The sequence below is a fragment of the Carcharhinus amblyrhynchos genome, chromosome 15 (genome assembly GCF_965287045.1).
Source record: "Carcharhinus amblyrhynchos chromosome 15, sCarAmb.v2.hapA, whole genome shotgun sequence".
Lineage (NCBI taxonomy): Eukaryota > Metazoa > Chordata > Chondrichthyes > Carcharhiniformes > Carcharhinidae > Carcharhinus > Carcharhinus amblyrhynchos.
The window spans coordinates 30,486,744-30,510,192 of record NC_137338.1 but is presented as its reverse complement, the minus strand read 5'-3'; the positions used below and the strand labels follow the sequence as shown (position 1 = coordinate 30,510,192).

General features: G+C 43.1%; 1 protein-coding gene across 2 annotated transcripts in view; it reads left to right on the top strand.

Annotated features, from left to right (window-relative positions):
• The window catches only part of kcnj15 (potassium inwardly rectifying channel subfamily J member 15), a 30,786-nt gene extending 10,739 nt beyond the window's left edge, over positions 1–20,047 (top strand). Inside the window, exons 1-2 of one of the 2 annotated variants that reach the window (XM_080203722.1) lie at positions 1,968–2,352; positions 18,464–20,047. In XM_080203722.1, the coding sequence (XP_080059848.1) occupies positions 2,234–2,352; positions 18,464–19,586 (1,242 nt within the window). In that variant the 5' untranslated portion in view covers positions 1,968–2,233 and the 3' untranslated portion in view covers positions 19,587–20,047. Of the gene's footprint in view, positions 1–1,967; positions 2,353–18,463 lie in introns of those variants that run through there. The other variant, XM_080203723.1, reaches the window with a different exon arrangement.
• Positions 20,048–23,449: the final 3,402 nt, after the last annotated feature.

Genomic DNA, 23,449 nt, shown 5'->3' with positions numbered 1-23,449 from the left:
TGGGCTGAATGGCCTCCGCCTGCACTACAGAGTTTCTATGATTCTATGAACAGGTTTTGATCATCAAAAACCTCAGTGGGTCAGCTGACCTGCTGAGAGTTTCTTAAATTTGAATTTTAAAAGTTGGTTTTACACTGCAGCTCACTCAGTGCTTGCACACATTGCAAGGCCATTTGTTTCTGCAGCCAGTGCAAAGTTTTGCTCAGTTGGCTGGACGGCTGGTTAGTGATGCAGAGCTTTGCCAACAGCACAGGTTCAATTCCTTAACCGGTTGAGGTTAATCATGAAGGCCCCGCCTTCTCAACCTTGCCCCTGGCTTGAGGCGTGGTGACCCTCAGGTTAAATCACCATCAGTTGGCTCTTTCGGTCAAAGGGGAGAGAGCAGCCTATGGTCATCTGCAATCATGGCGACTTTAGTGCAATGTGTAAAACCCAGAGAAGTGACAATGTTACTGAAAATGGCTTTACAACAACACAAAGTGTGGACCTTTAGAAGAGTGTGTGTAATTATTAAAGGGTGCCAGAAATTTGAATTAATTAATCATTCCTGCCTAAAAACCTGCTCCAGGTAAACCTTTTAGGACTGAGCTGAGGAGAAATTTCTTCATCCAGAGAGTGGTGAATGTGTGGAATTCACCACCACAGAATGTAGTTGAAGCCAAAACATTGTCTGACTTCAAGAAGACATTAGATATAGATCTTGGGGCTAAAGTGATCAGGGATATGAAGGGGAAGGCAGGATCAGGATATTGAATTTGTTGATTAGCCATGATCAAAATGAATGGTGGAGCAGACTCAAAGGGTCAAAGGGCCTACTCTGTCTTCTAGTTTTTATGTTTCTATCCTTTCCCATTCAGACACTGAGAACCAGCTGCCAAGGCATCTTGCCTTTACTTCAACATTTTCAGCTTTTGGGCTTTTGATTTTTTTTAATCTTACTGAATGACTATTGGGTGGCAAATGCAGAACTTTCAGAAGAAAAGTAGTAAGAATATAGCATTCATTCAGACAACGGAGATAATGGGAGGACAGGAAAATGGTATCTACCCCAGATATTTAATACGATCATGAGAGTAGGAGCAGAATTAGGCCATTCAGCCCATCGAGTCCACCCTGGCTGATATGCTCCTCATCCCCATTTTCCTGCCTTCTCCCCATAGCCCTTCAACCCATTACCAATTAAGAATCTAACTCCTTCTTAAATTTACTTACTGTCCCAGCATCCACCGCACTTTGGGGTAATGAATTCCACACAGATTCACAACCCTTTGGAAGAAGTATTTTCTCCTCTGTTTTAAATTTGCTATCCCTTATCCTTATTCTATGACTTCTTGTCTACTATGATCTCTCTCCCTAGAGGTAAATACATAATATGCATAATCGTGTGCAGAGATAAACAAATAATATGAGCCCAATTTCATTGATGGTGCAAGACCTGGCCAAATGAAAGAAGCATGTGCTTTTGCAATCAGGTGTGTGTGTCTGCACAAAAAGAATTCGCCTTCAATCTCAAAGTGTGAGTGAGATTGCAAGAGAATGGGAGGAGTTCTAATCCGCCAATAAATAAATCGATGCAGATGATAGAGGCTTTGAATATGGAGCAGGTTTTTCGGCTTAGGTTTCTCGATGAAGGGAATGCTGTAGAAGCTCCTAGTCTAAGAGGAGACCATGAGTATGCAGGAAGGAGGAACCTGCTGTGAAGACCATCAACAGTGCAAAGGATTGAGGTTGAATAAAATGAGGAAGCATTGTGCAGGGTAAGCAGGAGCATTCCCTGATGACAGACTTTTAAAAAACAAAATGTTAAAGCTGTGCAAAACAAAACAAAAGGTTTACCCCTTATCCTCAAAAAATAACCCCTAGTGCTGGACTCCCTCACCATTGGGAACATTCTTTCTGAATCGAGCCTATCTAATCCTGTTGGAATTTTATAAGTTTCTATGAGATCCCCTCTCACTCTTCTAAACTCCAGTGAATATCATCCTAACCGACTTAGTCTCTCCTCATATGACAGATTTGCCACCCCAGACTCATATGATAGACTGCTTTGTGTCTCAGCCTCCTTCAGATCTGGAATGGATAGTCTGGAAGATTCCTGATGTAGTCCCAAAGGAACAAATCAGAACCTGCTCAAGGGAGCATAGTTCTCGCATTCCTAGGCAAGTCCTGACTTTTCTTGCTTGAGGGATCCCACCTCTTGGATCGTGCGATGAAAGCTCGCTCCTGAAGTGTTATGTTTGTAATCGCTCTGCTGGTGGTGATTTACCTGCTCTTCACGTCCAAGTATTTTCCGCATTCGATGCCAATGATCACTTTCAACGTGCCCTCTTATGTGGCGGAAAAAATTACAAGGTAAGCTCTTTTTTAAAGCTTTCAGCTTCAGCACAGCTCCCTGATTGCACTGTTCCTGTTTCTGAGTCAGAAGCTCGTGGTTTCAAATTCCATTCCTGGATCAGAGTGCAGAATCTAAACTGACACTTCTGCGCAGTGCTGAGAGACTGCCACACTGGTCAAGCTGGCTTTTCACTGAGATTTTAAGCCAAGGCCAGAACCACCGTTCAGGGTCCCGAAAAGCAGTTGAAGATGGAGGGAGTTCGTCTGGTCTGACGGGCAAAAATCATCCTTCGGTCAACATCAGGTGGCTTAGAGGCCCTGGAAAAGGCTCAAGGCTAATCCCTAGTTCAAAGCTTTTCATAGAATCATAGAATCCCTGCAGTGCAGAAGGAGGCCATTCAGCCCATTGAGTCTGCACCGACCACAATCCCACCCAGGCGCTATCCCCATAATCCCATGCATTTACCGTAGCTAGTCCCCGTGACTGTAAGGGACAATTTAGCATGGACAATCCACCTAACCTGCACATCTTTGGACTGTGGGAGGAAACTGGAGCACCCAGAAGAAACCCACGCAAACACAGGGAGAACGTGCAGACTCCACACAGACAGTGACCCAAGCCGAGAGTCAAACCCGGGGCCCTGGCACTGTGAGGCAGTAGTGCTAACCTTTGTGCCACCATACCATCCTTTTTAGTTATCATAGAGAATTAACTAAGCAGAGACTTCTTGGTGATTTCATAGAAGTATTTAAATGAATCAAGGGATTCGAGTATGGTATGAGTATGCAGCATAACTGTATTTCCATGGGTTCTGATTTGCAATCCAGATCAGCAGCATCCTGGGTTGAAGAAAGAACAAAGAACAAAAGAAAATTACAGCACAGGAACAAGCCATTCGGCTCTCCAAGCATGCACCGATCATGCTGCCTGACTTAACTAAAACCCCCTGCCCTTTCAGGGAGCATATCCTTCTATTCCCATCTCATTTATGTACTTGTCAAGAAGCCCCTTAAAAGTCACTACCGTATCCGCTTCCGCTACCTCCCCTGGCAACGAGTTCCAGGCACCTGACACTCTCTGTGTAAAAAATCTGCATCGTACATCTCCTTTAAAACTTGCCTCTCACACCTTAAACCTGTGCCCCCTAGTAATTGACTCTTCCACCCTGGGAAAAAGCTTCTGACCATTCACTCTGTCCATGCCCCTCATAATCTTGTAGCCTTCTATCAGGTCTCACCTCAACCTCCCTTGCTCCAATGAGAACAAACCAAGTTTCTCCAACCTCTCCTCATAGCTAATGCCCTTCATACCAGGCAACATCCTGGTAAATCTTTTCTGTACCCCCTCCAAAGCCTCCACATCCTTTTGGTAATGTGGCGACCAGAATTGAACATTACATTCCAAGTGCACCCTAAGGTTCTATAAATCTGCAACGTGACTTGCCAATTTTTAAACTCAATACCTCAGCTGAAGGCATGCCATATGCCTTCTTGACTACCTGCGTTGCCACTTTCAGTGACCTGTATAACTGTACACCCAGATCCCTTGGCCTATTAATACACTTAAGGGTTCTGCCATTTACTGTATATTTCCTATCTGTATTAGACCTTACAAAATGCATTACTTCACATTTGTCCAGATTAAACTCCATTTGCCATGTCTTCACTCAAATCTCCAACTGATCTATACTTTGTTGTTTCCTCTGATGGTCCTCATCGCTATCTGCAAAGCTTTGTGTCATCCGCAAACTTACTAATCAATCCAGTTACATTTTGCTCCAAATCATTGATATATATTACAAACAGCAAAGGTCCCAGCACTGATCTCTGAGAAACACCATTTGTCACAGCCCTTGGTTCAGAAACACACCCTCCCACTGCTACCCTCTATCTTCTTTGACTAAGCCAGTTTTGTATCCACCTTGCCAGCTCACCTCTGATCCCATGCAACTTCACCTTCTGCACCAGTCTGCCATGAGGGACCTTGTCAAAGGCCTTACTGAAGTCCATGTAGACAACATCCACTGCCTTAACCACGTCAATCATTTTCGTTACTTTCTTGAAAAACTCAGTCAAGTTATTGAGACATGACCTCCCCTTCACAAAACCATGTTGCTTCTCACTAATACGTCCACTTATTTCCAAGTGGGAATAAACCCTGTCTCGGAGAATCCTCTCCAATAATTTCCCAATCACTGATGTAAAGTTCACCTGCCTGTAATTACCTGGATTATTCTCGCTACCCTTCTTAAACAAAGGAACAACATTGGCTATTCTCCAATCTACTGGGTCTTTCCCTGTAGCCATGAAGATACAAAGATTTCTCTCAAGGCCCCAGCAATTTCCTCCCTTGCCTCTCTCAGTATTCTGGGATCTCTCCCGTTAGACCCTGGGGACTTGTCTATCTTAATGTTTCTCAAGAACCCCAATACCTCCTTTTTGATCTCAACATGACTCAAACTATCTAGACATCCTCTCCCAGACTCATCATCCATCAAGTCCTTCTCTTTGGTGAACACTGATGCAAAGTACTCATTTAATATCTCACCCATTTCCTCTGGCTGCATACAAGTAGAGTTCCTTTGGCCGCAATATATTTGAAGTTTATATTTTTAAATAGAATATTGAGACATTTTAAGAATTAACACCTAGAAGAGATACTAGTAAATGAGAATGCATTCTCATAATATTTATCTAACATTTTAAAAGAGCCATTAGCTACTTATACTGAATTGGTTAATACCGGCATTAAAACAGCGGATGGACGATGGGTGATCTGCTACAATGAGCAGCAGTATTTGTTAGCCTTATAGTTTTATCAGTGCTTTTTTTTATCCATCTGTGGGACATGAGCGTTGCTGGTTGGCCAGTATTTATTACCCATCCCTAGTTGCCCGAGGGCAGTTGAGAGTTAATCACATTGCTGTGGCTCTGGAATCACATGTAGGCCAGACCAGGTAAGGATGGCAGACTTCCTTCTCGAAAGGACAGTATTGAACCAGATGGGTTTTTCAGACAATCGACAATGGTTTCATGCTCATCAGTAGATTCTTAATTCCAAATTTTTAAAATTGCGTTCAAATTCCACTATGTGCTGTGCGGGATTCAAACCCAGGTCCTCAGAACACCAGCTAAGTTTCTGGATTAATTGTCCAGCAATAATACCACTAGGCCATCACCTCCCCATAAAGGTGTGACAGCATTTATATCAGAAAGACCCCTTCCCCCCACTTTATGTACCTTTGCTCCTTATGCTGAATTACTTTTGGACTAATTACCATGGAACCCCATCAAATTAACTTGCAGTCTTCACTACCTTCTGTTCTGCTAAGAGCAGCCTTAGTCCATCTTCTTATTTGTGATATAATATCTGAAAGGAGGCGTGCTTGGACTTGCTCACAGCCACAGCAAGTATCCCTCACCTCAGCAATTTAAGAGCATTTATTCAAAGCTCTTCATACTTTCTCAGCACAACCCTTTCTGAGAGGATCATCCAGATGAGATATGTATTACTCATCCACTCTCTGTGCGTTCCTTTGAGAAATGCACAGGCTGGGATCACTCCAGAATATACAGTACAGTGTGTTCAGCAGCTGTGTTTCCTAACAGTACCCATACATTATCTAAGCAGACTATGAACATTTTCTACATTTGTTGACTTAATGCATACAACAACCAATTGTATTTATATTGTGCTTTTAATGTCATAAAAAATCCCAAACCGCTGTTTTATAAACCAACATTTGACAATGAGACTCAAGGCACATGGTCATGTTAGGACATCGAAGCAAGTTTTAACAAGCATCTTAAAAGAGGAAAGAGAGGTCTATGGTATGGGAGGGAATTCTGGAACCTATAGGGAGCTGAAGGCACCGGCAGCAACGGTGGGGCAATTAAATAAGTGCAGAACAAAGGCTTATAATTATAAACTGCGTCAAGAGGATTGTGATTAAAAAGTGAAATATTGTGAAAATCTGAAATAAAAAAGAAAGTGCTGGATAAGCTCAACAGATCTGGCAGCATCTGTGGAGAGAGAAAAAGACTTAACATTTGAATCTATTTGTCTCAGAGTTAAAGAGAGGCGAGAATGTGATGGATTTTATTCTGTTGAAGAGTGGGTAGGAACAACTGGAGCAAAATGGAAGGTCAGGAATAGGTGGGAATTAGGAGAGATTTGACAAGGATATCATGGAACTCAAGTCAAAGGACACTGCAAGTTGTGGGACTGGAAGAGATTACAGAAAAAGGACAGGATAGATTTGATTTATTATTGGCGCATGTATTAGTATACAGTGAAAATTATTGTTTCTTGTGCGTTATACAGACAAAGCGTATTGTTCATAGAGAAGAAAAGGAGAGAGTGTAGAATGTAGTGTTACAATCACAGCTAGGGTGTAATGAAAGATCAACTTAGTGCAAGATGAGTCCATTCAAAAGTCTGATAGCAGCAGGGAAGCAGCTGTTCTTGAGTTGGTCGGTACATAACCTCGGAATTTTGTATTTTTTTCTGATGGAAGAAGGTGGAAAAGAGTATGTCCAGTGTGCGTGTTTCCTAATTATGCTGGCTGCTTTTCTGAGGCAATGAGAAGTGTAGACAGAGTCAGTGGGTGGATTGGGCTACACATGGATATGTGTTTCTTCCTCATTCATTCCTTTCCATGGAATGTGAGTGCGAAATGTTGCCTTTAGACATTTTCACACTTGCAGACACTGACCTCAGTGAGTGGAAGACTTGACCAGATTAGAAAGCTAAAGGTGCAGGGAACCACTATTGCCGGCACCGTGGTTAGCACTGCTACCTCACAGTGCAAGGGACCTGGGTTCAATTTCATCCTTAGTGGACTGTTTATGTGTTGAATATGCACATTCTCCCTGTGTCTGTGTGGGTTTCCTCCAGATGCCCCAGTTTCCCCCCACAGCGCAAAGAGATGCAGGTTAGGTTGATTGGCCATACTAAATTTCCCCTTAGTGTCCCAAGGTGTATAGGTTAGAGGGATTAATGGGTTAGTCCGAAAGTGCTGGTTAGGTGCATTGGCCATGCTAAATTCTCCCTCAATGTACCCGAATGGGTGCCACAGTATGCTGACTAGGGAATTTTCACAGTAACTTCATTGCTGTGTTAATGTAAGCTGACTAATAAATAAAGTAATAAATATGTGGGGTTAAGGGACTGAGGGGGTGGGGGTTGGGGGGGCCTGGGTAAGATGCTTTGCTAGAGAGTGAATGCAGACTTGAAGGGCTGAATGGCCCTCTTCTGCACTGTCGGAATTCTATGATTGCCGTAGTTGCTATTTTAAATTATTTAAGGACAGGAGCTGAAGCAGCCTGTGTGTAAGTGACTTTTTTTTGGTCTGAACAAGTGTGTCATTTGAGATGTTGCCCTCCCATCATTTTAGTTCTCAACCTGACTCCCAGTCTGACCTGTCCGTATTTAGCTTCCTGTGCTATTCGAATGAGGGTCAATGGAAGTTCGAGGAACAAGTACCTCAGCCTTTGATTAGACTGACCATTGAGTACAACAATTTCTGACTAGTGCTACTCCTCCCATTTGTCTTTGGACAGCATATAATGATAATGATATCTTTCACACCGTCTCAACATTTTAAAACACTTTTCCCCTTGTATAATCACTTTTGTGATTTAATCACTCCACCTTCCACCCTGTCACAGGCCTTTCATTTTGTTCTTTCTCTCCCCTTCTTCTGCACTTGATTATAACTTGCTGGCCCTCTAACGTTTTCCCAGTTCTGAAGAAGGCCACCATCCTGAAACATTGGGTGGGATTTTCTGAGGCCCCTGCATCATTTACCACGGCGGTGGCCCACTATTGCCCACGGCTTTCCCATTAAATTTGCCTGCTGGGGGTTTGCCATCAGCGAAACCAGAAGATCCCGCTGGAAAGAACAACGGGATATTCTGACCATTGAGGCAGCTTATCTCTCTGTAGAGCTCCTCAGAGCTGCCAAGTCTTTCCAGCACTTTCTGCCTTTATTTCAGAATTGCAGCATCCACAACATTTTGTTTTTGGTATCAAAGTTAGTTCCAGAGAGTTCTTTTCTCTAGCTGTTTTTGAATACTTGCTTCAGGCCTCACCTGACTTTGACTCTTTATAATAAGAAGTCTTACAACACCAGGTTAAAGTCTAACGGGTTTATTTGGTGGCAAAACTCACTAGCTTTCAGAGTGCTGGCTGCCCCTTCACCTGACTTACCTGACAAAGGGGCAGCCAGCGCTCCGAAAGCTAGTGGCCTTTGCTACCAGATAAACCTGTTAGACTTTAACCTGGTGTTGTAAGACTTCTTACTGTGTTTACCCCAGTCCAACGCTGGCATCTCCACATTTTGACTCTTTATTCCAGGAAAGATGACCAACTCTAATAATAGAAAATAAGGCACGCTTTGGCCTTGGGAGTGGAGGGGTGGTGGGGCGGAGCGGGGGGTGAGATGGGGTGTAATGCTGGTGAGAGGGGGGGAAAGTCATCATAAGAGAGGACTGAGGGTGACCATAAGTCCGGTCCAGGGATCATTAGAGTTGGTATGGCGGTGGTGGCGGGGTGGGGGTGCGGGTGGGGTGGTGTGGGGTGGGAGGGGGGGTGCAGGGGGTGGTGCAGTGGTAGGGGGATGGGAATGAGCATGTGTGTGTGTCCCCCTGGTGGCTGACAAGGCAAACAGTCAAAATGAGAGACCCACGTCCACATCCAGGCAGCTGCTGACCCCTGGGCTCTATTGACTCTCCAGTCCTCAGTCCAGTCGTTTATTGAATGCTATTTTTCCTTTCTCCCTCGAGCTCTGTTCAGTTCTGCTTTTAGTTGCTGACAGCAGCTCAAGGGTGAAAGGTCTCATTCAACAAAATGAACACGTTGTAATCGGCCTGGTACAGAATGTCCTCACGATGGGTGTGGGATGGAGGAGGGGTTCCAGGAAGCATGAGGTAGAAGTTTTAGAACAAAAAGCTTTTAGGGCATGGCTGCATTTAGCCAAATCTATTAATGATTTTTCTCATTGGGCAGCAGATCAGTTTTCTCAAGAAAATAGTTTCATGTTTCGTGTTGGGATTGCCTTCATGTCCAATTATGTATGTGTTAAATGTTTATCCCTATGTAACCTTGAATTGTGAAGAATTCTGGGGAAACTGGGGAATCAACTATTTGCACATAATGTATAAATATTCCCACACAAACACGCACACACACGCACGCATGCACGTATAATGTTTCATAGCTTCTGTTTGCAAAGGCTGTCTTGTGCCATACAAAATTATATTGAAGAATTTTTGTCACAGTTCAGTCATGGGTAACTTTTAAAGTTTATTTATTAGTTTCACAAGTAGGCTTATATTAATACTGCAATGAAGTTACTGTGAAAATCACTAGTCACCACACTTTGGCACCTGTTCGGGTACACTGAGGGAAATTTAGCATGGCCAGTGCACCCAACCTGCACATCTTTGGACTGTAGGGGGAAACTGCAGTGCCCGGAGGAAACCCACACAGACACAGGGAGAATGTGCAAACTCCACACAGATAGTGATCCAAGCTGGGAATTGAACCCGGGTTCCTTGCACTGTGAGGCAGCAGTGCTAACCACTGTGCTACTGTGCCTGTTTTTGTTGCTTTTTATTCATTCACTGGATGTGGGCATCACTGACAAGGCCAGCATTTAATTCCCATCCCTAAGTAACTGATTGCTCGGCCATTTCAGAGGGCACTAATACAAAATCTGGAAATGTGAAATAAAAACAGAAAATGCTGGAAATACTCAATCACGATGGCTGCATCGTGGCGAGAGAGCAGTGTTAACGTTTCAGATCTTTGACCTGCTGAGTGTTTGCTGCATCATCTGTTTCCATTTCAGAGAGCAGTTCAGAGTCAGCCCACACTGCTGCAGTCTGGGTCACACATAGACCTGGCTAAATAAGGATTGCTGGTTTTCTTTTTTCTAGGTCATAAGTGAACCAAATGGGTTTCGGTTACAACAACTGGTAGTTTCATGGTTCCTACTAAAATACAATGCAATACAATACAGTACAATACAATACAGTCAAGTAAATACAGTGCAATACAGTACAGTACATATAATACTGCACAGTACAGTACAACACCATACAGTACAGTACAATACAATAGAACAGAATACAGTACAATACAGTGTCTCAAATCCAGCTGTCCAATATTGGAGTTGTTGCAAATGGGTATTTTTTTAAATGGCCATGCACCAATTTTAATTGAGTGAAATAAAAAAAACTTACCTGGCTAATTGGGCTAGGAGCTGCATTGGTGTGATATGGTGTCTAACTTGTGTACCTCTCTATTCGCGCTCATCAAGTGACCCTTGAACTCACCTGATCTGGTCTGACCCAAACCAGCGATGGTCCTAACCGCCCAACTCAAAATCTGTCCAGATCCAAAATGTGGCGCAGCCTCGTTCCTAGGGTTTCCTGTTCTGGGACACTGTACTGGTGCTATCCTTTATAATCCAGATTTTATTTATCAACTGAATTTAAGTTTCACAGATGCCACAGTAGAATTTAAAGTCATGTCTTGGTATCAGTAATGCAGCCTTCTGGATTCCTAGTGCAGTAACGTACCTACTACACTACCATTCCCAAAAGAGCAACAGCTAATTTGAGGCTGCAATCCACTACTGGAGTAAGGCTACATTTAAAGTAAAGATAATTTGCTGTCAGACAGTCCCCTAGAAGTCAGTGTGCAGTTTGCACATTCTCCCTGTGTCTGCATGGGTTTCCTCCTGGTGCTTCGGTTTCCTTCCACACTCCAAGGAAATGCGGGTTAGGTGGATTGGCCATGCTAAATTGACCCTGGTGTCAGGGGGATTAGCAGGGTAAAAGAAGGTTACAGGGATGGGGCCAGGGTGGGATTGTGATTGGTACAGACTCAATGGGCCGAATTGCCTCCTTCTGCACTGTTAAGGATTCTATGATTCTAAGTGGGGCTGATATCCCTGGGCTTTACTGTCCCCAGTACTCTGAGTTTACCTGAACTTCTTAGTTGGAACAACACGTTTAATTGCAACATATACGATTGCACAAGTGCTGTCTAAGAGCATCACACATTTATTAAGGTTTGTTTCCTTGAATGGGACTTTTCTCATATTGCCAGTAGTTGTCTAATCTAAATAAGTTAGCTCTCCATCCTGCGTTTTGTGTGTTAAGTGATTACCAGCCTAACATCCCCCAGAACACTGCCTGCACATGATGTTGATATGACCACAAGCTTTGTAGCGCTTTAAACACAGAATGTGATCACCTAAAGAGATGAATGCTGGAAACCTCTGACCTTGTCCGTGGCTGGGACTCTTCAGTCCCATTGCTGTGAACGGCATTTTTTTTTAAGTTAAAGTTTATTTATTAGTCACAAGTAAGGCTTACATTAACACTGCAGTGAAGTTACTGTGAAATTCCCCTAGTCACCACACTCTGGCGCCTGTTCGAGTCTATGCACCTAACCAGCACCTAACTATAGACTGTGGGAGGAAACCGGAGCACCCGGACACAGGGAGAACGTGCAGACTCCACACAGACAGTGATCTGAACCTGGGTTCCTGTCGCTGTGGGGCAGCAGTGCTAACCACCGTGCCACCCAGAGGTTTGGCTGAACACCAAACTACATTCTCACTGGCAGCAGGGGAGGAATGAATGAGATCAGAGAACCCTGCGTGAAGTGTTTGTTTGATGTTGCTGAGTGTGCCTCGAAAGCTTTATTTAGAGGCAACATTTTGGAAATCAATCATTTGTTTTTATATTAGAGTAACCTTTCTGTCTGTACCATCATCTGCTCACGACTACTTTCCTTGCACGTATTTTCGCAGCAAGGAGGATGTTTGTCCTGCTGTTGGCTATTCCGATTTGCAGGTTGAATTAGTGGAAGTAAAGGCCAGGAAAGACATTATATAGTACATTTCACCCCTTTGGAACATCCCTTCCAGCCAGTGAAGTACTTTGAAGCGTAGCCACTGCTATAATGTAGGAAAAGTTTATTATAATGAAGTTTCTTTATTAGTCACAAGTAGGCTTACATTAACACTGCATGAAGGTGCTGTGAAGATCCCCTAGTCGTTACACTCTGGCGCCTGTTCAAATCAATGCACCTAACCAGTACATCATTCAGACTGTGGGAGGAAATTGAAGTACCCGGAGGAAACCCATGCAGATGCGGGGAGAACATGCCAACTCTACATAGTCACCCAAGTCAGGAATAGAATCCAGGTCCTGGTGCTGTGAGGCAGCAGTGCTAACAACTGTGCCACCATGACTCCCCCATGAACTAAAGGTTCTACACATATACTGCAAGCATTTCTTAGCAAAGCTAATAATGGGGGTTCATACACCCCCATTACACATGGAACTTAATTCAGTGTGGAGAGAAAGGATAATGGTTTGCAAATCTCAAATGGCATCAGTATTTGTACCAATCTGCGAAAGTTTACCTGAATTAACTTTGTGAATTCACTGGGAATAATTAGGAGCAGCTCTCATTTATGTGCAACCAAATGACATTTTTGCCAACCGTACTGATCAAACTGTAGTAATAAAATTCACCTTCTGTTTAAAACTGACCAGTTAGAGCCAAGCCACTCATAACTCACACAGGTTAAAAAGAGTCAAAGACAAGGAAGGACTTACTGAAGTTTGTCTCTCCAGCATTCCAGTTCTTCAAGCCGCTCTAATTTGTACACTATATTTTGAATGCCCTAACGTGATTGGAATTTTCATTTTGCGTTTAGGCTTATACACTCTGCACTTGACACAGTTTTAGATAATATTCTGGATTTTAAACAATGGCGTAACACACCATGATACAAAAAGATGACAAATAAATATTTGATTTAGTAAGTGTTTTATGGTATCATCAGAATGAGTCGTGGTCATTTGCCCAAGGAAGCACTAGGTAAGTAATGACAGACTCAGATCAATGGCAACTCTTTATCACTTCTAAATCCCAGAAGGATTGTTTGTGTCCTGCTGAAGAAATTTAGGAGCAGGGAAAGGCCATTCAGCCCCTTGAGTCTGTTCCATCAGTTTCATCATTGGCTGATCTGTACCTTAAATTTCCTTAGCCATTAACTTCCAGAACTAAATTTACAGACTTAATGGCCTTGCTCCATATCCACTCATGTCAAAGTTAGACACTGGAGTGCAAGTTATGGTTCAGTAATCTTGAGCCCTGCTCCTTCAACTCCCTAAGGTTCTCCAACCCCCAAACATTGGAGTCCCACCCCAGCCCCTGCCAACCCTCTGACCCTCAGACACCTCCGTATTTCCCCATTCCCCCAAATCCCCCAACTTCTGACTGCCCCATTTCTCTGACCACCTGAACCCACATGTTCTCACCACCCTACCCACCCTGCCACCTCTCACCCTGCCACCTATCCAACCTAACCAACTTACCACCCGCCCATCCTACCACTCTGGCACTTACCCATTCTGCCACCATACCTATTCTGCCATGTCCCCATTCTCCCACTCTGACAGTTACCCACCCTGCCACACCCTACTCACCCTTACCGTCCGAACACCCACCCACTCTGTGACCTACCCAACCTAACACCTGCCACTCACTACCCTACACACTTCACCCACATTCATTCACTAACACATGGAAAAACTCTTTAAATGTCACAAAGCTTTTCCATGTGTTAGTCAATGTGGAGTCTCCAGAATTCACAGTTAGTAACACAAAATAATGGTCATAACTTGGCTTCCCCTGCAATCTTGCACTGTGAGGAAAGACTTTGAGAACAGCTACTCTCTTGAATCCTGAAGAGGCCGGGTTTAGAAGTTTAGAATCCTTACAGTGCAGAAGGAGGCCATTTGGCCCATCAAGTCTGTACCAACTCATATTTGGGCTTACTCCAGAACCCCAGGTATTTACCCCACTAATCCCCAGGGAAGAACGGGGAAGTTCTCCTAATGTCCCGGCCAACATTTATGCCTTAACTAACCCAACAAAACAGTTTAATTGGCCATGAAATCAGTTGCATATGTGCAAATTATCTGCCATTTTAATTTCTACTTTCCAGCAGTTAATCATTGGCCTCAAAGTATTTTGGAATGTTCAAAGGTTGTGCTGTACACAGGCAGGTTCTTTCTTCTCATAAGTACAGCAGTCATTCTGTACAAAAACACCCTACCAAGCGAGCAGCTAAATTTTACTCTGCCAGTGTTCATTGAGAGAGGAGTATTGGGCAGCTCATTGTGCAAAATCTTAGCTTTTCTTTGAACAGGGTCACAGAATCTTTAGATGATTTTGCACTGGAGAATAGCTGTGTTAGATGCACTGCCCAGCTCAGCATGTTTAGAGAGCTCACTTGTACCACTAAATGTGGGGACACAGTCCAGGAATTCCGTTACTTTAAAAAAACACATTACATTGATATAGCACCTTTCTTGATTTTCAGTCTTCTCAAGCGCTTTAGAAGGTGATGAAATATGCTGTATAATTGTAGACAGGATGGTGAAGAAGGCCTTTGGCCTTCATCAATCAGAGTATTGAGTGCAGGAATTAGGACATTATGTTATAACTGTACAAGACATTGGTAAGTCCACATTTGGAGTACTGCATACAATTCTGATCATCATGATATTATAAGAAGGATGTTGTTAAGTTGGAAAGGGTGCAAGAAAGATTTACAAGGATGTTACCAGGACTGAAAGGTTTGAATAGGGGGGAGGTAATGGCCCAGTGGTATTATCGCTAGACAATTTATCCAGAAACTCAGCTACTGTTCTGGAGACATGGGTTCAAATCCTACCATGGCAGCTGGTGAAATTTAAATTCAGTAAAAAAAAATCTGGAATTAAGAATCAACTGATGACCGTGAAACCATTGTCACTAATGCCCTTTAGGGAAGGAAATCTTCTGTCCTTACTTCGTCTGGCCTAAATGTGACTCCAGATCCACAGCAATGTGGTTAACTCTCAACTGCCCTCCAAAGGCAACTAACGATGGGCAATAAATGTTGGCCAGCCAGCGACGCCCATGCCCCATAAATGAATAAAAAAAATTATAAGGATGGGCTGTGAGTTTTTCCCCTGGAGCATATGAGGGTGACCTTATTATAAAATCATGAAGGACATAGATAAGGTGAAAAGCCAAAGTCTTTTCCTCAGGGTAGGGAAGTCCAAAAGGAGACAGCATAGGTTTAAGGTGAGAGGGAAAAGATTTAACAGGGTCCTGAGGGGCAACTTTTTCACACAGAGAATGGTGCTTTTATGGAATGAGCTGCCAGAGGGGCTGGTAGAAGCAGGTACAGTTGCAACATTTAAAAGACATTGAGACAGGTACATGGATAGGAAAGGTTTAGAAGGAAATGGGCCAGACGCAAGCAAATGGGCTGAGTTCAGTTTAGGAAATCTGATCTGCATGGATGAATTGGGCCGATGGGCCTGTTTCCAAGCTGTATATCTCTCTGACTCCAGGGCTGGAATTTTCCTGTCCCGCCCGCCATGGGAATTGTAGCAAGCGGGAGAAGACCGTGAAAAGTCCATTGACCTTGAGTGGGATTTTCTGATCTTGGGGTGAGCGTGGCTGGAAAATCCCTACCCGATGACTCTCGCCAATGAAGTACTTTTGAAATATAGTTACCATTGCACTGTTGGAAGTGCAGGAGCCAATTTGTGCACAACAAGGTCTTGCAAATATTAATGTGGTAATGACCAGATAAACTCTTATTGAGAGATGATAGTTACTGTCCAGAATACCAGCGATAACTCTCCTCCTCTTCTTTGGAATAGTACCATGGAATCTCTTATATCCACAGGAGAGAGCATGTAAGACTTCTATCCTAACAAAAGAACCATCAATGTAAAAGCACCTTTAATAATTCACCGGGGACAGGAGTTCAGGTTAGCATGTCATCTGGGGGATGACATCTCTGGAAAGGTGGCACTCCTTCAATGCTGGACGATGGCACCCCTGGTGAGGTGGCACTCCTTTAATGCTGCATTGGAATGTATCAACTAGCTAAACAATCGATGAAGCCAGTGATTGTGTAACAATGTAGAGATGGGCTGCACCTTAGTCTGCATTTTTTGAAATCCTGGCATTCCTACGCAAACTGAATGTAAGATTTTATCACGATCTATCAGGTAAACTGCGTTATAGTCACAGACCTAAACTTATTCAGACACCTAGGGGTAGGACTTGTACTCGTACAGCTCAGATGTGAAAATGTTACCAATGGAGCAATGTTTGACCACGCTCAAACAGCAGTTCTGCAAAGTTTCAGCCGATTATTTCATTGTTATTGGGTTAAAATACTGGAACCTCCAATAAAATCATCAAATCCTCACAGTGCAGAAGGAGGCTATTCAGCTCATCAAGTTTGCACTGACTCTCCAACAGAGCACCTGATCCTGACTCTATCCCTGTAACCTCGCTAATCCCTCTACCTACGCATCTTGGGACACCAAGGGGCAATTTAGCGTGGCCAATCCAGCTAACCAGCACATCGTTGGAGTATGGGAGGAAACTAGAGCACCCGGAAGAAACCCACACACACATGGGGAGAACGTGTAAATGCCACACAATCACTCAAGGACGGAATTGAACCCAGGTCCCTGGTGCTCTGAGTCAGCAGTGCTAACCGCTGTGCCACTGTGTTGGAAATGACAAGGCCCTAAAAATATATTTGGCAACTCTGTTTGAGTATGGGCCTGTGTCAGATGACTGCAGATTACTAACATAGCACCATTTTAAATAATGTAGATGGAGTAATATGGTAATTACAGGCTGATTAGTTTAAATAGTGTGGAAGGGAATATTTTAGAGACTTTAATAATAAATCAAATAGCAACAAATCGAGATAAGAAGGCAATTGGACAAGCCAGCATGGATTTGAAAAGAGAAAAGACAAATTTTATGAAGCTTGTATTTAGCTTCGCAAAATTTGTCCAGCAGGTCACAGGCATGGATGGGGGAAATGTCAAGTCCTGTACACGGAGTTTTGGAATCCCGACATTCCTGAGCAATGTGCAACATGGGAGATTATAACAGTAGATAAATGGGTGATAGGATAGCAAAAAATTGGGTTGAAGGGAGAAAACATGAGGAAATATAAAGATGGTCTTTGTCTTATAAGGGTAGCGCACAGTAGAGAATCCTACCTTAGAAATGATTAAAAACATGCAATGATGCGACAGGATCTGTTTGAGTTTGATGGTCTCTTAAGCAGACTACTTCCAGTTTCCTGTAGTTGAGAGGTGAAGAATCAGTGTCCATAGATGTAGGATTAAGAAATTTCAAAGTGAGGGTACTTTACACAAAAGGGAGAATTTTACAGCCTCCCACCGGCCTATCTGAAGGCGGGAAGGGGTCTGGGTAAAATAAAGCAGGTTGCCAACATGTCGCCCTCTCGCCCACCCCCAGCCTGCAGATATATTACAGGGGCCTGTCTAAGGAATCAGGCAGCCCACCCACCCTTTGGCCTTATGAGGCTGTCAAGTGACCAAAAAAACTGACACTTAAAGGCCACAATCTGCCTCTGATATGATTTTTGGTCTGTGGAGGAAGGTAGGTAAATAGCTGGCAGCTTTCGCAGCAGGCAAGAAGGGGGGATAGCTTCTGGGTGCCCCTGCCTGCATTTGGGGGCACCCACCTCCATCCCAGGATGATACTGCTCATTGTGGAAGCTCTGGAGTGAGGCTTCCTGTGCTTTCAGGGTAGAAATCTCACTCCTAATGAATTAGCACTGTCCTCAACGTACCGATCACCTGGTTTTCTGGTTGGCAGCCTGGGGGAAGGGAGTGTGAGAAGTTGGGGGTGTGGTGGCAGAGGTGGTGGTGTGGGTAATACATACCCCCCACACATAAAATTCATGCCAAACAGTTGTGAGGCTGTGGAAATCATTTCCAGAGTCAGCAGTGGAGGTGAATACTGTCACGTTCAAGATTAGCTTGTATAGGTGAGTGAAATAAAACGGGTTTAAGGAATTTGGGAATTGATTAAGGAAATGGGAATTGAACTGTGTGCAGGGTAATGGTGACATGGACTGTATTAGGTAAAGCGTCATTTTTCCCTGTGTATTTCTACATGAGTTACTTTGCTGTACATCTACAGTACAGTTCAATTTTCCCAATAACAAACCTTTTCCTTGTCTTTATGCCCTTGTAGGTATTGGCCATTCAAGATGGAGAATTCTGAGCAGATTAGCATGATCTCCCAAGTTGCGAGACGGCGTGTGGTGTCAAAGGATGGCCACAATAATGTGAAAATTGACCAAGTGGATGGCTGGGCCTTCCTTTACCTGCAGGATCTCTGGACCACCGTTATTGACATGAAGTGGCGTTACAAGTTAACTCTCTTCACAGCAACATTTGTGATAACATGGTTCCTTTTTGGGATTCTCTGGTATGCTATAGCATTTGTACATGGAGATTTAGAGTTATTGCATCCCCCAGCCAACCACACACCCTGCGTGGTGAACATTGAAACCCTAACAGGGGCATTCCTGTTTTCCCTGGAGTCCCAGACGACCATTGGCTATGGCTTCCGCTGCATCACAGAGGAGTGCCCGTTTGCCATTATCCTGCTAATTGTTCAGTTGGTCATTACCACCTTGGCAGAGATCTTCGTCACTGGTACTTTTCTGGCAAAGATTGCAAGGCCAAAGAAGCGTTCTGAGACGATCAGGTTTAGCTACCACGCTGCCATCGCCATACACAATAACAAGCTCTGCCTCATGATCCGTGTGGCAAACATGAGGAAGAGTCTGCTTCTTCAGTGTCAGCTATCTGGGAAGTTCCTGCACAACCACATCACTGAGGAAGGCGAGACCATCAAACTCAAGCAGGCAAATGTGAATTTTCGGGTGGACACTGGCTCTGAGAGCCCATTCCTCACCTTCCCCTTGACTTTTTATCACATTATTGATGAGAAAAGCCCACTGAACAGATACGCTTCAGCAAACCTGAGGGATAAAGACTTTGAGCTGGTTGTCATTTTAAATGCCACAGTGGAGTCCACAGGTTCTGCTTGCCAGATCAGAACCTCATACGTTCCAGAGGAGATACTTTGGGGCTATGAATTTGTGCCTCTTATGTCACTGTCCCCTGGTGGGAAATATCTGGTTGACTTCAGTTTCTTTGACAAGCTTAGGAAGAGCTCAAACCCTTATTTTGCCTCTGAAGCACTGAGGTATGGAGACATTGATAAGCTAAAACTTGAAGAAAAATATAGAGAGGACGAACAGAAAAAATTGTTCAGTAGAATCCAAACCGTTCACAGCAATGTTTAGCAAAACATTCATACAGAACATGATATGAATAATACCAGCATCCTTTGGAAGTTTCATAATCAATAAACATCTATCTGGTACATAATAGGTCTTCAGTAAAGCCATTAGAGTACATCCAAAGAGTACATTTAGTCAAAGCCAGTATCAGGAAGTCCCCAATGATCTTATATAACAAGAACAACGTAATTATGTTAAGGAAAACTGTATTATTTTTATTTGATTGTTCACTTTGCTAAAACATAATGATGCAACTGATCCAAGAGTGTCATCAGATGATGTTCTGGTTTCTGCTGCTCAGAACCTTTCTCCCTTATTTCTGCTAAATTTCAAACATGCCTTCCTACTGATTGTCTTTTTCCACCTTAAAGTTAAAGTTTATTCATTAGCCACAAGTAGAGCCGACATTAACACTGCAATGAAGTTACTGTGAAATTCCTCTAGTCACCACAATCCACACCCGTTTGGGTCAATGCACCTAACCTGCATGTCTTTCAGAATGTGGGAGGAAACCAGAACACCTGGAGGAAACCCACAGAGACATGGGGAGAATGTGCAAGCTCCACACAGACAGTGACCCAAGCCAGGAATCGAATCCAGGTCCTGGCGCTGTGAAACAGCAGTCCTATGCACTGTGCTACAGCACCACCCTTGTATCCTTGCTTTGTTAATACCATGATTCTTCACATTGTCTCATATTCAAATTTGGGGAGGCAGTGACTTAGTGGTATTATCGCTGATTGGTAATCCGGAGACCCAGTGTAATGCTCTGGGGACCTGGGTTTGAATCCTGCCACGGCAGATGGTGAAATTTGAATTCAATAAAAATCTGGACATGAAGATTTACTGATGACCATGAAATCATTGTCGATTATGAACCTGTTTGGTTCACTAACATTCTTTAGGGAAGGAAATCTGCCATGTTTACCTGGTCTGGCCTACATGTGACTCCAGACCCACAGCAAGTGGTTGACTCTTAAATGCCTTCAAGGATGAACAAAAAGTGCTGGCCCTGGCAGTGACACCTGCATCCCATGAATGAACAAAAAAAAAGTATTCTTTCCCAGGACCTCAAAACTGTATAATCACCTCCCTCCCTTAATTTGGGTGGCATGATGGCACGTCTTTCAGAATGTGGGAGAAAACCAGAACACCTGGTTAGCACTACTGCTTCACAACGCCAGGGACCCAGGTTCAATACTTGACTTGGGTCACTGCCCGTGCGGAGTCTGCATGTTCTCCCTGTGGGTTTCCTCCGGATGCTCCAGTTTCCTCCCACAATCCGAAAGGTATGCTGGTTAGGTACATTGGCCATGCTAAATTCTCCTTTCGTGTATGTGAACAAGTGTGAGGTGTGACGACTAGAGGATCTTCACAGTAATTTCATTGCAGTGTTAATGTAAGCAAACTTGTGATATTAATAAATAAACTTTAAAGACATTCATTTTACAATCTATCAGGTTTTAAAATCCAGGGTGGGTGTTACCTAACTCAACTCTGTCCAATCAAAATCATTGACTAATCAGGCTCTTACTCATTTTTTTTAGTTACTAATCAGAACCAAAGTTTGACCCATCTGGATTCTTCGGCTAATGGCTCATATATTGGATTACAGTGACCTAACCACAATGTCTTCATTACGCTGATTCTACCGCACTTACTCTGTTCAATCTTAATGGGGTGTCCTTTACAATGATGTATAGCCCAGTATTCCTCAACTGGTAGAATATAAATGTGATTTATGTACTTGAATAGGAGATTTTTTTAAATGTTTAATCTCTTAGAAATAACTAATTCTTTTGGTGACATGTTGGTGGGATACGTACTTGTTAAAGTCTTATACTGATCTTGAAAAACACCTGAGGTGACTAATTAGAATATCCTATTAGTGGCATGTCACACTATTATTAAATGGAAAACATTTTACAGTTCCTTTAATATGTATGGTTATTGTTTATTTTTACACTTGCGTCAAACTGAGAGATTTATTTAAATTACACTTCATGCTTCCACCTATTTATGTCAATGTCTAATAAACTGAATAATTAATTGTAAATATATGAAGCATTACTCTCTGTGAGCTACAATAGAAATGGAATCACGTTCTGACTTAAATCTGGTCTTAAAGGCAAAATACTGCGGATGCTGGAATCTGAAACAAAAACAGAAAATTCTGGGGAAGCTCAGCAGGTCTGACAGCATCTGTGGGGAAAGAATGGAGCCAATGTTTCAAGTCGAGATGATCCTCTCCCCCTTCCCCTCATCTTCACAGTATAAATCTTGTCCAATTTTCGTTGTCTTCAGCCTTGACGAAGGGTCATCCAGACCCGAAATGTTGGCTCTATTCTCTCTCCACAGATGCTGTCAGACCTGCTGAGCTTCCGCAGCAGTTTTTGTTGTTGTTTTAAATGTGGTATTATATTGCTTCCCAGAGGAATAGGTGAAAATGTATTCTGTGTTTTGCTATCCCAAGTAGCAAAAGATTGGTTTTGATGTACTTGTACATATTATTGTTTGCATGTTCATTGCTAGGATCTTGCTTTGTTAAATAACCTGGTTGATCAGATTTCAGAGTAGCACGCGTCACTGTCTTTAGAGACGGAATTCAAATTAGGGTAATAATATGAAGTGGATGATGTAGGCTGGGCTGCCCGTTATAGCATAGTCCTGGTTCTTCCAGTTTGCATTTTGAGTGACCACAATCAGGTGAAGTGTTTAATGTGGACAGGCCGAGCCAATATCATTTGTTTTTGACTGTGGCCAGTAGCCATACTGACCCATTTACTCTTTACGAGCAATTTTGATGTATATAAAAAAGTTCAATTTCTAATGCTGTAGCATGGGATAAGAATCCAACGTGCACTTCTACTGTTGGCATTTGCAAAATGCACAGGCACCTTTTAGCTGTGTTGCTGTCACAGTGGAAGGTGGAAATGGGAGGATGTTACTGTGTGCAAGTGTGAGCGAGAGATGAAAGCATCTAGATTCTTGTCTCTTGAGTGATTATTTGATTTTGCAGCTTCTCTTCGGAGAAGTTAGTTGTCAAGTGAGTCCAAATTTTAAAACATAGAGTAAGTTATTGAAGTAGGAATTATTCATAATAGTACAAATATATCAAAGGCAGGATTGCCCTGATCCCTGTGTATGGTGAGGTTGTAAGTGCATTCAGAAAGATACATGTGAAGATTTATGATAAAGAAGAAAACCATTCAGCCCATCATGTGCCTGCCTGAAAGCATGTTTTGCTACACGGTGACCAGAGCAAGTCTCCAGCCTAAGTGGCAATTTTAATTCTATTTAAAGATGTATTTAATAATAAATATCCTGAATATTCTTACTGGTAGCTAATCAGAAGTTCTGGGTTCTCAGTTGGGCCAACCAGAACTTTCTTTGAAGGTCTCCTGTTTTGTTACTGCTGAACACTGTCGATCTTTGACAGACTGAGGTTCACTTGGCTATTTACTTGTTCATTCTGGTTACTTACAGTGACATTTCTTAGTCAGAATATTGTGCTCTGTAATGTATTTCCATTGTTGACTACGTACTGGGTTGCATTTGATCAACTCATCAATTTGTATAACAGAAGGATTTTAGACCCAAGACTCAAGAGTGCCCCTAATATTAGTTGGTCTCACTGAAAATGCCTTTAGCACATTTTCCTACCTTTTATAGAATCATAAAATCCTATAGTGCAGAAGGAGGCCCTTTGGCCCATTGAGTCTGCACTGACCAGAATCCCACCCAGGCCCTATTCCCATAGCCCCATTTATTTACCCTGCTAATCCCCCTAACACTAAGGGTCAACTTAGCATGACCAATCAACCTACCCTGCACATCTTTGGACTGTGGGCGAGCACTGGAGCACC